Here is a 16,965-nt window from a genome sequence, read left to right as displayed (position 1 = left end):
TTACAACAGTTGATACTTTGTATATGTTGAACGTGAGAGTGATATAAATATGACATAAGTCTTGTGAGTTTGCCAGGTCTGTTCGTATGCGAGTGTATTTTATTGGGTTTGTTAACTGCAACTAAGGAAAAGGGTGGAGGGTAGACGTTCTGATTTGCTTGTTTTTTGTTTGGAAATAATAAAGCCTCTGGTAGACTATGTGCAGCCGGTGTCCCTCATTGATTGACTGATATATTGTTCAACCCTCTCTCTTTAAGTTTAAGTGGAAATGTATATATATATATATACACACACACACACATGCATAGGTATATATATATATATATATATATATATATATATATATAAAATGTTATATATATATATATATATATATGATCAGAAAGAAAGGATGCACTCTCCAGGATTACCCGTTTAATATAACATTTCGGGGTGTTATCCCCTTCGTCAGACAATACATGGATGAACTTGAACCGTGAGTGCAGGCCTATCTACTATATATATATATATACAGATGTATATATATATATACAGTCGTATGCAAAAGCTTAGGCACCCCTTACAATTTTCATTATTTTCATTTATAAATAATTGGGTGTTTGGATTAGCAATTTCATTTTGATCTATCAAATAACTGAAGGATACTGTAATATTTCAGTAGTGAAACTTAGGTTTATTGGATTAATGGAAAACGTGCAGCATGTATCAAAACAAAATTAGACGGGTGCATAAATTTGGGCACCCCAACAGAAATATCACATCAATATTTAGTAGAGCCTCCTTTAGCAGAAATAACAGCCTCTAGATGCTTCCTATAGCCTGTAATGAATGTCTGGATTTTGGATGAAGGTATTTTGGACCATTCCTCCTTGCAAAACATCTCCAGTTCAGTTAGGTTTGATGGTTGCCCAGCATGGACAGCCCGCTTCAAATCACCCCACAGATTTGCAATGATATTCAGGTCTGGGCACTGGGATGGCCATTCCAGAACATTGTACTTGTTCCTCTGCATAAATGCCAGAGTAGAGTTTGAGCAGTGTTTTGAGTCGTTGTCTTGTTGCAATATCCAACCCCGGCGTAACTTCAACTTTGTGACTGATTCCTCAATATTATTCTCAAGTATCTGCAGATATTGAGTGGAATCCATGCGACCCTCAACTTTAACAAGATTCCCAGTACTGGCACTGGCCACAAAGCATGATGGAACATCCACCAAATTTTACTGTGGGTAGCAAGTGTTTGTCTTGGAATGCTGTGTTCTTTTGCCGCCATGCATAACGCCCCTTGTTATGACTAAATAACGTAATCTTTGTTTCATCAGTCCACAGCACCTTCTTCCAAAATGAAGCTGGCTTGTCCAAATGTGCGTTTGCATACCTCAACGACTCTGTTTGTGGTGTGTGTGCAGAAAAGGCTTCTGCCGCATCACTCTCCCATACAGCTTCTCCTTGTGCAAAGTGCGCTGAATTGTTGAACGATGCACAGTGACACCATATGCAGCAAGATGATGTTGTAGTTCTTTGAAGGTGGTCTGTGGGCTGTTTTTGGCCGTTCTCACCATCCTTTGCCTCTCCGATATTTTACTTGGCCTGCCACTTCTGGCCTTAACAAGAACTGTGCCTGTGGTCTTCCATTTACCTCACTATGTTCCTCACAGTGGACACTGACAGCTTTAACTCTCTGTGATATCTTTTTGTAGCCTTCCCCTAAACCATAATGTTGAACAATCTTTGTTTTCAGGTCATTTGAGAGTTGTTTTGAGGCCCCCATGTTGCCACTCTTCAGAGGAGAGTCAAAGAGAACAACAACTTGCAATTGACCACCTTAAATACCTTTTCTCATGATTGGATGCACCTGTCTATGAAGTTCAAGGCTTAATGGGCTCACCAAACCAATTGTGTGTTCCAATTAATCAGTGCTAGGTAGTTACAGGTATTCAAATCAACAAAATGACAAGGGTGCCCAAATTTATGCACTAATGTCTAATTTCATTTGGATGCATATTGCACATTTTCTGTTAATCCAATAAACATAATTTCACTACTGAAACATTACTGTGTCCTTCAGTTATTTAATAGATCAAAATGAAATTGTTGATCTAAACACCCAATTATTAATAAGTGAAAATCATGGAAATTGTCAGGGGTGCCTAAACTTTTGAATACGACTGTATATATGTATATATATATATATATATATATATATATATATATATATATATATATATATATATATATATATATATATATATGTGTGTGTGTGTGTGTGTGTGTGTGTGATTATTTCATTAAATTATTGGATGAACTTTTGTTCAGTTCATGCTATCTTCTCATTTACATTTGTATAAAACAGAACATTGCTCTGGTTTATAATACATCAAATTGCTAAACCTTTCAGAAATCCTGAATTTTTTTTGTTTTGCAGAGAAATAAGAGTTTCACAGTAATTGGTATAAGGAATTTAGCAGCACTATATAAATAAATGATAATAATAAAGCCATTGGCATTTGTATATTTATTTGGCAGTAACAATGACTCACCCTGATTTCTTCTTCAACAAAAATAGCACAATCATCATGATGATGATGAAGATAACCAATATAGTCACAATGGGTACTTGATGAGAAAAAAAAAGTGCATTAATGAATTATAAAAGTGCTTTATTGCAGTTTAAAGATGCAAATAATGTTTTACTAGGATGACATATTTAGAACCAGGACTTGTATAAACTGTAGCTGGGGTGGAAGTGTTATTTGTACATAGTCAGATTCACTATATAAATTAATTAAACTGCTAAACTTATTGTTGTTTCCAATAGCTGCTCTCATGCACTATCATGTGTAATTTGTATGTTCTCTCATGTATGTATCTTCTCTTACAGGTTATTATAATGCCATTTGTTTTTTTGGCCCCAGCATAAGGACTGCAAACAAAAATTGACAAATATTAAAAACTGTACCATTTTGTTGGCTGATTTTAAGACCTCGTTTTGGCTGATGTTAATAAAATCCAGATACTGCAGTGTTCTGTGTGCCCAACAAAAAGGTAACAAGGCTGTAAGAATACAGCTGAGGCCCCGAGTATGTTAGGTGGGTGCCGCTCACAGTCACTGTGCATATGAGAAATGCATATGGCTGAATCCCCTTCTTGACTGAATAGACAGACCATTGTCAGCTTGTGTTGGGAGTGAAGTGGGGACAATGAAAAAGTAACTAGCAAAAATAAAATCATTAATAAAAAGTATGCAAACTATTAATATATATATATAATACGTGTGTCCAGCAATTACACTGATGACAGTATGCTCTTAATTATATTATTATACACTTTGCAACGAAAAACAACATCTACAGATTTTAGTAACAGCTGGCATAGTGATCCACTTAAACACAAATTGTAAGTTGCCTGATAATGTACCTTTGTATCTGAGAAGAATTATGCAATGAATAATTCAGTTTTATTTTGTCTAATGAATTTATGTTTTATGTGTTTCCCCCCCCCCACACTGATTTACCTCTCCCCAGAAGAAAAAGGAACCTTGCTAAGTAGTCACAAACGAATACACATATATAAATTCTTGTTTGCACATATGCAGCTAAAGAAATTGGGCAGTCCTAACATCTCCTCCCCCCTTAAAGGGATATGAAAGGTTTCTTCTATAATTTAGAGCATACAATTTTAAACAATGGTCCAACATACTTTTGTTATTAATTTTGCTGCATTTTCTTGGTTTCTTTTATTGAATGAGCCGCAATACACTACTGAGAGCTAGCTGAACACATTGGTAAGCCAATGACAAGAGACTTATATGTGAAGCCACCAATCAGCAGCTAGCTCCCAGCTTCCTAAGCCTACCTAGGTATGCTTTTAGACCAAGGACAACAAGAGAACAAAGCAAGTTAGAAAATAAAAGTAAATTGAACAGTAGTTTAAAATTGTATGCTCTATCTTAATCATGAATGAAAAATATTGGGTTTCATGTCCCTTCATGATTCAGCTTAGTTAATTAATCTTTTAACTACTGAGCCATTTTGGCCCCTGTGCTGAGATGTTCTATGGTTTTTAAGATGCTCTTCACATTTCGTCCCATACATATTATAAATCTTTTTTTTTTTCAGGAGACCCAGCAGGTTCAAATTTTAAAAACTTAAATAAACAATGTTATAAACAATATTTTGAGTATGTTTGTTTTCCTAAATTATCCGAGTTCCGATGATCCTCTAGGCAAATAAATAGATGTTTATTCATGCCTGGTTATCCCTATTACCACAGTGATCACCTGGTTATTAAAATGTATACAGGGGCTTTATTTTAAAGAGGGGCTTCTGGGCTTTAAAGCAAGGGGTATTGAGGGTCTATAAGCCTTTTTAATGGACTGTTATAAAAGTATATATATGTGTATATATGTTTCAATGTTATTTAAAACTAGTGTATTTTTATTTTTTAATAAATGTGCTTATACATTACCCCAAAGACACACACAGTTTGAAAGAGGTGATTAACTTTCAAACAGTGGCTCTTGGGGGGTTTCTAGGGTTTAAGAGATCTAAGATTGAGGGTTTTGAATACCAACCCTCCCATCAAGCTTCCTTAAGTGACATCACCAAGGATGCCTGTCGTGACATCACAGGGCCTGTGTTCTGTAATATTTGCAGACCTATGTAACGCATACGGCGGATATGAAAGTGCTCTATTTCCTCTGCGTCTGCGGGATTTACATGTAGGCGTGGCCATACGCGTTATGTAAAACGGAAAATATTACAGAACACCTGCAGAGAAGAGGCAGTGATAGGGAAAGGAACTGCAGTCTCCGTTCCCCATCTGCAGTTTTGGGTCCCCAGAAGCCAGAAAAGAAGGGGAACTCCCTGGATGACAAACCTGTGTTAGTCATCTGCACTGCAGAAGAAACCTGCATAATGAGGATGTCTTGTCATGCACATCTAAGAAGTTAAGTGACATTTCAGTGAAAGCTGAAATGATCTTTAGTGCATATCAGGTTTAATTTGATGAATTTATGCCTCTAGTAAAACTATCACTATTTTGAGATGGCTTTTACTGTGCATGTAACCTGCGTAGTACATGTACCGCGTTACTGCAGGCGTGACTAGAGAGTACAAGCACACATGGATTATGGGTATAAGTTCAGCAGGAAGTCTGCACAGCAAAAGTTGTCTCTAAACAGTGATAATGTTTAATATAATGCATTGCAATAATGTTTCTAATTGAAATTTAAATGCAGTTTGCGCTGGAATATCCCTTTGTTTCAATCATTTATTTTTCTTCCACTGTTTATCAAATCAAGGTTAAAGTGAATGTAAATTTTGATGCTAAGGTCCTCGCAAGCCATTTCTGATGTCAGGAATGATGGATAGGGGAATCATTGTCTGATTCAACGCCGTGATTGGAGGAAGCTGGATTCATCATTTTAGACCCAGGAAGAGGCTTTGCGACAGGCGGAGGAAGCTGTAGCGGCTGTCAAGATTAAAAGGTAAGTTTTTTTTTCAGAACATGAGGGAAATGTAAATTTTGATGAATTAAAGTGCCCCTGTTTTGAATCGATTTTTTAAAAACTGGGCACTTTAGCATAAAAAATTACATTCACTTTAAGAGAGCACAACTGTAAAGTATAAAAGTGTGTACAGTGTCCCATTTAACTGTTTAAAGGAACATATTACCAGCATTTCAAATACACAGCAGTTACCAGTAGAACTAGTTTTACAAAATACATCTCACTTGCAAAAAAATTAAATATATCACTGGCAGAGTTACAACTTTAACATGTACATAACTCAGTTATAAGCCAGAGTTGGTGAACCTATGGCACCTGTGCCACAGCCGGTGTTCTATCAGATATTGCTACATTATCAGTGCCTGTCAGTGCGCATGCTCTGTATTATGTAATCGCACTCCACTTAAAGGGACACTGTACCCAAAAATTTTCTTTCGTGATTCAGATTGAGCATGAAATTTTAAGCAACTTTCTAATTTACTCCTATTATCAAATTTTCTTCATTCTCTTGGTATCTTTATTTGAAATGCAAGAATGTAAGTTTAGATGCCGGCCCATTTTTGGTGAACAACCTGGGTTGTCCTTGCTGATTGGTGGATAAATCCATCCACCAATAAAAAAGTGCTGTCCAGAGTACTGAAACCAAAAAAAAGCTTAGATGCCTTCTTTTTCAAATAATGATAGCAAGAGAACGAAGAACAATTGATAATAGGAGTAAATTAGAAAGTTGCTTAAAATTGCATGCTCTTTCTGAATTACGAAAGAAAAAATTTGGGTACAGTGCCCCTTTAATCTTTTGTGTGCAGGACGCACTTTCATCGTCCACCGTGACTCATTGAATTGATCATGCACGCATTTATTAGCCGCAGTAAAATCTGACAGCGCAACTCTCAGTGCGCATGCTGCTGACTACATAATAACATTCCACACATTCATTTTTAACATATGTGGAGTGCGATTACGTAATACTGAGCATGCACACTGACAGGTAGCAAATTCTGATAAGGTAGCAAAATCTTTTGGTGTTGGTAATGTGAGTCTAGGTTCAGAAACACTGAGTAAAGGTGTGCACATGTGCGTGCACGCACCTTTTTCCAGTCCAGAGCACAAGTCTTACAAAAGAGTGCATAGCTATTGGAACAGGATTTCTTTTTATTATTTTAATGGTAGAAGGCTGATGTCTGCATTACTTAAAGGGATACTAAACCCAAATTTGTTCTTTCATGATTCAGATAGAGCATGCAATTTGAAGTAACTTTCTAATTTACTCCTATTATTAATGCTATCTTGATTTGAAAAAGCAGGACTGTAAGCTTAAGAGCCGACCCATTTTTGGTTCAGCACCTGGGTAGCGCTTGCTGATTGGTGGCTAAATGTAGCAAACCAATCAGCAAACGCTACCCAGGTGCTGAACCAAAAATGGGCTGGCTCCAAACCTTACATTACTGCTTTTTAAAATAAAGATAGCAAAAGAACGAAGAAAAATTGAGTAAATTAGAAAGTTGCCTAAAATTGCATGCTCTATCTGAATCGTGAAAAAAAAAAATTGGGGTTCAGTATCCCTTTAAGCATGGTAATTTCAGGAGGCAGTAGGAACTGGAGCGCTAAGAGCAGGCAATTCAGTTTTTTTTCCCAGTGAAATACACTTATTAAAAATGGAGGTAGCCAGGTAGGCCTTAAAAGAAACGGAATGGGATTTTTTCCCCCTCATATTCTTCAGCCCAGTGCCCAATATTTAGAATATTGTGTGAGCATGGCACATTTACTTTCATTCTCGTTCAAGCTGATCCAGTGTACTTAAAGGGGCAGTAAAGTCAAAATTAAACTTTCATGATTCAGATAGAGCATGCAATTTCAAACAACTTTCCAATTTAATTTTGATTTCAAATTTGCTTTGTTCTCTTTGCATCTTTTATTAAAGAGTAAAACTAGGTAGGCTTATAAGAGCTCAGGAGTGTGCACGTGCCTTTAGTACTCTACGGCAGCAGTGTTTTGCAACATTTGTAGCTTTTCTATACAATGTTGCAAAACACTGCTGCCATAGAGTACTAAAGACACGTGCACACTCCTGAGCTCTTAAAAGCCTACCTAGTTGTACTCCTCAATAAAAGATACCAAGTGAACAAAGCAAATTTGATAACAGAAGTATATTGGAAAGTTGTTTAAAATCTAAATTAATATAGTGTCATTTTGACTTTACTGTCACTTTAACTTTTTTTTATTTTACCTTTTTCTAAACAGTGATTTTTTTTCTGTTACAGACATATGCCAATCTGCTAATTCCTTTATATACACTTAAGTATGTCTTCCTGTTGCAGTTTTTGGCACTCGGGCATCATTACTGCCATAAGTGACATCATTATCACCATCACATATGCAAATAGTGATGAATATGATGTCCAGTCAAATCCATAATAGGTATTATGCACACTATTACATGCTTTCACTCTAGCAGTGATACATTTCAAATTAAGCATTTCTGAAAATTGAAGCTTCTTGCAAATGTTTCTAAAAGTTAAATAAAATGCACTATTATGAGTTTCAAATGCCAGTATTACGTCCTATTAATTGCAAATAGCTACGCCTGCTATTAATAAAGACGGCAATCAAATACAACCTCCTACATTTAAAGGGAAATGAAACCAACATTTTTTTTCCATGATTCAGATAGAGCATGCAATTTTAAGCAACGTTCGAAATTTACTCCAATTATCAAATTTTCTTTGTTCTATTGGTATCTTTATTTGAAAAGCAAATTCTTAAGTTTAGGAGCCTTCCCATTTTTGGTTTAGCGCCTTGGGTAGAGCTTTCTGATTGGTGGCTACATTTAGACACCAATCAGCAAGCGCTACCCAGGTTCTGAACCAAAAATGAACTGGCTCCTAAGCTTACATTCTTGTTTTTTCAAATAAAGATACCAAGAGAATGACGAAAAAAATTGATAATAGGAGTAAATTAGAAAGTTGCTTGATATTGCAAGCTCTATCTGAATCATGCAAGTTTAATTTTGACTAGACTATCCCTTTAAGTACAAATTTATCATCACCCTTTTGATAATTGTTTCTATGCCTCAAAATGACTATCTAAAAAGGTTATCGATTTGTCTTTATTGCTACTACAGCACAGGCAGTGTACTGTATGCATAAACACTTTGGGGCCGATGTACTAATGTGCGGGTGGGCATCAACACATTTTTAGTGAAATGCTTGTGCAATGCCGCCCCCTGTACATTCACGGCCAATAGGTCGCTATCAGGGGGTATCAATCAACTAGATCGTATCTCATCGGGCTAATTGCTGTCCGCCGGCTCTTACGACCGCTGCTTCTTAACTTCTGCTTCAGGCGGAAGCGGAGTGGGTCGGAAGCAGCATTCGCTGCTTCATAAATCGACCCCTTAATCACAGAGTGCACTTACCTACAATCGCAGCTATATTGTGTCTTCTTTCTACAAAATAAAAACAGAAGAACCTTAGGACACCAAACTTTACAACTTAACACAATAATAAAGGTATTTAAAAGAACATAAAGTGCCTCTTGCAGTTCTGTACAATTCTGCTTGTCCCATACTCCCCTACAGAGGCAAAAAGCAAATTCTTTAACCCGCAAAGCTGCAAATCAAGAAGCTGGTTTAAGCATTTTGCAGTATTTTTGCATTTTCAGATTTACAGTTACAGATTTAGCTTTTTGGCCACTCGAGGGAGCGTGGAAAAAAGTGCAATTTTAACACATGAACAAGAACAAGTGAGAATGTTAATGGAAAATATAATAATATTATAGTTGTACACAATATATAAAATATAACATATAGCATTTATTTAAACATCAAGTTGGTTAAAAATGTGAACAACAAAATAGGGTACCCTTTAAGAATAGCAATATATAAAAATAGCTATATTAAAAACGACGCTGAAAAAGAGAACTGAAGGATCCCTACTGAGTTAGACATACAGAACAGTGTGGTCTAACTGTCCAGATAGTGATATAAAATCCAAATAAAAAGTCCCAAATATGTCCAACAGATACAGTTCAGAAAAAAATAAAGTTCAGAAAAAATAATTTGATGGAGTGACAATGATATGTCCCAGATGTGTACAGATAGAAAGTGTTCAAATTGATGAAAAAAAAATCAAGTCAATGGCAATTGTGCCAGATGGTGAAAATACAGTGGGGCAAAAAAGTATTTAGTCAGCCACCAATTGTGCAAGTTCTCCCACTTAAGAAGATGAGAGAGGCCTGTAATTTTCATCATAGGTATACCTCAACTATGAGAGACAAAATGTGGAAACAAATCCAGACAATCACATTGTCTGATTTGGAAATAATTTATTTGCATATTATGGTGGAAAATAAGTATTTGGTCACCTACAAACAAGCAAGATTTCTGGCTCTCACAGACCTGTATCTTCTTCTTTAAGAGGCTCCTCTGTCCTCCACTCTTTACCTGTATTAATGGCACCTGTTTGAACTTGTTATCAGTATAAAAGACACCTGTCCACAACCTCAAACAGTCACACTCCAAACTCCACTATGGTGAAGACCAAAGAGCCGTCGAAGGACACCAGAAACAAAATTGTAGACCTGCACCAGGCTGGGAAGACTGAATCTGCAATAGGCAAGCAGCTTGGTGTGAAGAAATCAACTGTGGGAGCAATAATTAGAAAATGGAAGACATACAAGACCACTGATAATATCCCTCGATCTGGGGCTCCACACAAGATCTCACCCCGTGGGGTCAAAATGATCACATGAACGGTGAGCAAACATCCCAGAACCACACGGGGGGACCTAGTGAATGACCTGCAGAGAGCTGGGACCAACGTAACAAAGGCTACCATCAGTAACACACTACGCCGCCAGGGACTCAGATCCTGCAGTGCCAGACGTGTCCCCCTGCTTAGGCCAGTACATGTCCGGGCTGTCTGAAGTATGCTAGAGAGCATTTGGATGATCCAGAAGCGGATTGGGAGAATGTCATATGGTCAGATGAAACCAAAGTAGAACTGTTTGGTAGAAACACAACTCGTCGTGCTTGGAGGAGAGAGAATGCTGAGTTGCAACCAAAGAACACCATACCTACTGTGAAGCATGGGGGTGGCAACATCATGCTTTGGGGCTGTTTCTCTGCAAAGGGAACAGGACGACTGATCCGTGTACATGAAAGAATGAATGGGGCCATGTATCGTGAGATTTTGAGTGCAAACCTGCTTCCATCAGCAAGGACATTCAAGATGAAACATGGCTGGGTCTTTCAGCATGACAATGATCCCAAACACACCGCCCGGGCAAAGAAGGAGTGGCTTCGTAAGAAGCATTTCAAGGTCCTGGAGTGGCCTAGCCAGTCTCCAGATCTCAACCCCATAGAAAACTTTGGAGGGAGTTGAAAGTCTGTGTTGCCCAGTGACAGCCCCAAAACATCACTGTTCTAGAGGAGATCTGCATGCAGGAATGGGCCAACATACCAGCAACAGTGTGTGACAACCTTGTGAAGACTTACAGAAAACGTTTGACCTCTGTCATTGCCAACAAAGGATATATAACATAGTATTGAGATGAACTTTTGATATTGATCAAATACTTATTTTCCACCATAATATGCAAATAAATTATTTCCAAATCAGACAATGTGATTGTCTGGATTTGTTTCCACATTTTGTCTCTCATAGTTGAGGTATACCTATGATGAAAATTACAGGCCTCTCTCATCTTCTTAAGTGGGAGAACTTGCACAATTGGTGGCTGACTAAATACTTTTTTGCCCCACTGTATGTCCCTCATGGTGTGTGAATTTCCAAATATAATTCCTCTTAGTGGTAAAAAAAAATGATGGATGAGAATAAAAATAAAAATCTATAAAGTGAAAAAATCCAGAATCGAATACCTATGGAAAAAGAAAATACATAAAATAGTGCAATAAAGCTAAAAGTTTAAGGGGTATGTGATTGAAATAGAGCTCACCATATAGGAAACTCGAGCAGTGCCTTGAACGCGTTTCAGCCCTGGCACGGGCCTTTCTCAAGATTACTAATGCACAAGAATCCTGAGCTTAAATGACTTTCACTAGCCAATTAGGCTGATAGCTTTTTACTGCCAAAATCGTGACCTTATCGTGACCGGAATAGCATGAGAAAATGGTAAGCCCATATCTGACTTTTAAATCTTAATTAGTAGAGTACATCTAGACATATATTGCCCTTAAGCAAAATGGCCGTGATAGCACACGTGATGTCATTTCCGGTTCCGGATAGGCTCATCTATCATAATGTCACTTCCTTTATGAGTCTAAGGCCTCCTGGGAATTGTAGTCATGTATAATTTATTTGACTTTCGTAAAGACTATTACATCAGAGGGATAGTTATGTTATGTTATGATTCCAAGTGTTGGAAAATAAACATTAGGTGAATCCGGGTGTAAGAAAATTATTAGACGGGAATTGTGTGTTGTAAACAAGTAATAAACATAAAACTCAATCTTAAAAATATAGTGTTAGAAATATATAAAGTGCTCGAGTTTCCCAAGGTGCTTGTACGATAAATATATCGTAATTATATATAATCACAAGAATCTAATGCATTTTAAAACAGACTTATGGTTTATAGTAAAAACATAAATAAAAATTTTCAGTTAAAAACAGTTACTAAAATACCAATAAAAATACAAGTGAAAATGCAAGATAATATTTATATGTGTCAAAATTCATATGTCTAGGAAAATTATTCTATGCGTCCACCCATCTATCGATACAAATAATGTACATTTAATACACAAATACATAGTACATGGGAAAGAGGAAAAAATAATCTAAAATAGATGGAAAACCTCGAAATCAGCATTGAGACCCCTTGGATACAGGCAGTCTATATTGAAGATCCATTTGGCTTCAATTTGTAGTAATTTCTTACTGTAGTTTCCACCTCTCCAATCTTTATTCACTTTGCAATGACATCATGATAGACGAGCCGATCCGGAAGTGACGTCACGTGTGCTATCACGGCCATTTTGTTGAAGGGCAATATATGCCTAGATGTACTCTACTAATTATGATTTAAAAGTCAGATATAGGCATACCATTTTCTCATGCTATTCCGGTCACGATAAGGTCACGATTTTGGCAGGAAAAAGCTATCAGCCTAGTTGGCTAGTGAAAGTCATTTAAGCTCAGGATTCTTGAGCATTAGTCATCTTGAGAAAGGCCCGTGCCAGGGCTGAAACGCGTTGAAGGCACTGCTCGAGTTTCCTATACGGTTCACATACCACTTGAACGTTTAGCGTTTTTGCATTATTTTCTGTATTTTCTTTTTCCATAGGTATTCGATTCTGGATTTTTTCACGTTTTAGATTTTTATTTTTTTTCTCATCCATCATTTTTTTTACCACTAAGAGGAATTATATTTGGAAATTCACACACCACGAAGGACATATTTTCACCATCTGTCACAATTGCCATTAACTTGAATTTTTTTTCATCAATTTGAACACTCCATCAAATTATTTTTTCTGAACTTTATTTTTTTCTGAACTGTATCTGTTGGACATATTTGGGACATTTTTATTTGGATTTTATATCACTATCTGGACAGTTAGACCACACTGTTCTGTATGTCTAACTCAGTAGGATCCTTCAGTTCTCTTTTTCAGCATCATTGTTTTTAATAACATAAATTATGCTTACTGGATAATTTAATTTCCTTCTGTATAAGGAGAGTCCACGGCTTTATTTCTTACTGTTGGGAAATACTGAACCTGGCTACCAGGAGGAGGCAAAGACACCCCAGCCAAAGGCTTAAATACCTCTCCCAAATGTATGTCTATCAGCGCCACAATAATACCATACAAGCTATACATACAGCTGCTACCAGTCTTGAGAAAGGTCCCTGAGGACCGAAACGCGTTGGCTATATACTGGTATTGCAGCTCAGAATCTATCTGGTGAGTAGAATACTTATATTGCTTTTTTATGGTGATTTTATTGCACTATGTCCATTTTCTGTACACCTTTTTAGGTACAGGAGGATATCCCAATACATTGATAACCCTTTGAGAAGAGGAACATCAACCCAGCACCTTATACATTCACATTTGGATTCATTTGGAGCTATTCACAACCCTTATATTGTTTATTTGAACACAATTATTTGACTATTGCACTTCATAATTTTCATATTTTCATACATTTTTCTTCATAAGGTTTTACCAATTTGTAAGGACTTTCATAAGACTTTCATAAGCCTTTTTTGTTTATTTTGTAGGACACATTTTTAGGTGTACACCTTCACTAGATCAACTTATTATTATATATATATATATATATATATATATATATATATATATATATATATATATATATATATATTTATTTTTCCTATATGGGTTGCTGATCACAACTCATATATTTTTATATTTATATTTTTATTTTTTATCTTTTTATCTTTTTTCATATATTTTTTCACAATTATTTGATTTTTTCACCTGGATTGGAGTTTTCAACACATCACATATATATATATATATATATATATATATATATATATATATATATATATATATATATATATATATATATACACATTTGGATTGCCACTTACACATAATTTTTAGACACTCAGCTTTGGACTTTTTACTTATTATATTTTTGGGGACACCTACTGTTTTTTGGACACATTTTTTTTGGACATTTCTGTATGGGACGTTACTAATTGGATTTTGTATGGGCCAGTACTCCTTGAACATTGTATGGGACATTCCATCAGTTTGGATACCTATTTTAATTGTAATTTTATGTTAATAAAACGATTGTTAATTTTATAATATTTCTAAAATTGTATTTCACACCCATAACCTTTTTTAACCTTTTTTAACGGTTTAACGTTTTAACGTTTTATAATATATATATATATATTTATCAATATATTCATATTAATATATATTTCTATAGTCGTGGACACCATCTTTAGCAACACAACCCTCTTTTGGGGGTAGTGTAGCGCTGTATCTCGGCATTCTATTTTTCATTTAAATACCTCTCCCACTTCCCTCATCCCCCAGTCATTCTGCCGAGGGAACAAGGAACAGTAGGAGAAATATCAGGGTATAAAAGGTGCCAGAAGAAAAATATAATTTAGAGGGCCGCCCATCGGAGAACACGGGCGGGGGCCATGGACTCTCCTTATACAGAAGGAAATTAAATTATCTGGTAAGCAAAATGTATGTTTTCCTTCTTAATATAAGGAGAGTCCATGGCTTCATTCCTTACTGTTGGGAAACTTATACCCAAGCTCTAGAGGACACTGAATGATAACGGGAGGGACAAAATGAGAGGCTGACCCTAATCTGAGGGCACCACAGCCTGCAAAACCTTTCTCCCTAAGGCTGCTTCCGCTGAAGCAAATACATCAAACTTGTGAAATTTAGAAAAAGTATGTAAGGAGGACCAGGTAGCTGCCTTACAAATGTGATCCATAGAGGCCTCGTTCTTAAAGGCCCAAGAGAAAGCTACTGCTCTAGTAGAATGAGCCGTAATTCTCTGAGGAGGTTTATGTCCCGCTCTCTCATAAGCTTGGCGGATAACACTCTGTAACCAAAAAGATAAGGAAGTCGAAGAGACCTTCTGACCCTTACGCTTCCCAGAATAGGCAATAAACAAAGAAGAAGTTTGCCTAAAATCCTTTGTAGCCTGAAGATAAAACTTCAAGGCGCGAACCACGTCCAAATTATGAAGCAAACATTCCTTCGAAGAAGAAGGATTAGGACACAAGGAAGGAACCATAATCTCTTGATCGATGTTGCGGTCTGACACTACCTTAGGAAGAAACCCTAACTTAATACGTAGGACAGCCTTATCAGAATTGAACACCAAATAAGGAGGCTCACATTGCAAAGCGGCAATCTCAGAAACTCTGCGTGCAGAAGCAATAGCCAGTAGAAAAAGAACCTTCCAGGACAACAACTTAATGTCAATTTCATGCATAGGCTCAAACGGAGCCTGTTGCAAAAACTTAAGAACAAGATTCAGACTCCAAGGAGGAGCCTTAGATTTGAACACAGGTCTGATCCTAATCAGAGCCTTAACAAAAGACTGTACATCTGGAAGCTCCGAGAGCCTCTTGTGCAGTAAAACAGACAGGGCCGGAATTTGACCCCTCAGGGAACTGTCAGAAAGACCCTTCTCCAGTCCATCCTGGAGAAACGATAGGATCCTGGCAACCGGCAACCTTAACTTTATGCAATCATTCAAAGATTTCCAGCCTCCAAAAGGTAAGTTTAAAGACCTTTATTTGTTCACATAGGATCCATAATACAGCAACAACATTTCAAACCAGCAATTGGTTCTTAGGACATGACTAAGAACCAATTGTTGGTTTTGAAACGTTGTTGCTGTATTATGGACTCTATGTGAACAAATAAAGGACTTTTAACTCACCTTTTGGAGGCTGGAAATCTTTGAATGATTGCAGTGAGATTGGGACCTGGCTAATCCCATTTCTGTGCCCCACTTTGGAGAGTGTGCTGTCTTCCCTTGTGGATTTTGCTAACCTTAACTTTATGCCAGGGAAATCCATGCTTATCACACCAGAATAAATAGGTTCTCCACACCTTATGATAGATGCGACGAGTAACCAGCTTATGAGCTTGAATGAAAGTATCAATAACTCTCTCAGAAAAACCTCTCTTGGCTAGGACTAAGCATCCTCAACGCAGTCAGCCTCAGAGAATCTTGATTTTCATGAACAAAAGGACATTGTTCCAGCAGATCCTTGCAACAAGGTAACTTCCATGGAGGAGTAGAAGAATCCCCCACCAGGTCCTTCGTGGCCACGATGGAGCAATCAGTATTACTGATGCCTGCTTGATGCGGGCCACTACACGAGGAAGGAGTGGTAACGGTGGGAAAAGGTAAATTAGTTTAAACGTCCAAGGCACCGCTAATGCATCTATTAGCTCCGCCTGAGGATCCCTGGACCTCGACCCATATCTGGGTAGCTTGGTATTGAGACGAGACGCCATGAGATCTATCTCCGGTGTCCCCCACCTGTTGCATATCTCCGCAAACACTTTGGAATGGAGAGACCATTCCCCCGGATGAAAGGATTGTCTGCTGAGAAAATCCGCTTCCCAGTTGTCCACACCCGGAATGTGGATCGCTAACAGTGAACAGCTGTGGGCCTCCGTCCACTCCAGAATCCAAGATACTTCCCTCATTGCTAGGGAGCTTCTCGTTCCCCCCTGATGGTTGATGTAAGCCACCGAGGTTATATTATCTGATTAGAATCTGATAAACTGGGATGAACCCAGAAGAGGCCTTCAGAGCATTGAAGATTGCTCGAAGTTCCAGAATGTTGATCGGGAGGGAGCGTTCCGCCTGAGACCAGAGGCCCTGTGCCTTCTTGGCACCACAAACATATTCCCCTCCGTGATAGACTTGCGTCCGTAGTCACAATCTCCCAGGATGGTCTTAGAAA

At 37.5% G+C, this 16,965-nt stretch overlaps 1 protein-coding gene across 1 annotated transcript in view; it reads right to left on the bottom strand.

Moving 5' to 3' along the window:
• Nucleotides 1–16,965, bottom strand: part of LOC128653416 (complement component receptor 1-like protein) — a 217,719-nt gene that overhangs the window by 19,998 nt on the left and 180,756 nt on the right. Inside the window, exons 8-9 of the mRNA XM_053706684.1 lie at nucleotides 8,924–8,953; nucleotides 2,540–2,615 (exon numbers count right to left, since the gene is read on the bottom strand). Coding sequence (XP_053562659.1) covers nucleotides 2,540–2,615; nucleotides 8,924–8,953 — 106 coding nt within the window. The remainder of the gene's footprint in view (nucleotides 1–2,539; nucleotides 2,616–8,923; nucleotides 8,954–16,965) is intronic.

Source organism: Bombina bombina, chromosome 3 (assembly GCF_027579735.1).
Source record: "Bombina bombina isolate aBomBom1 chromosome 3, aBomBom1.pri, whole genome shotgun sequence".
Classification (NCBI taxonomy): domain Eukaryota; kingdom Metazoa; phylum Chordata; class Amphibia; order Anura; family Bombinatoridae; genus Bombina; species Bombina bombina.
The sequence above is the reverse complement of the archived record's forward strand: the minus strand, read 5'-3'. Positions and strand labels throughout refer to the sequence as shown.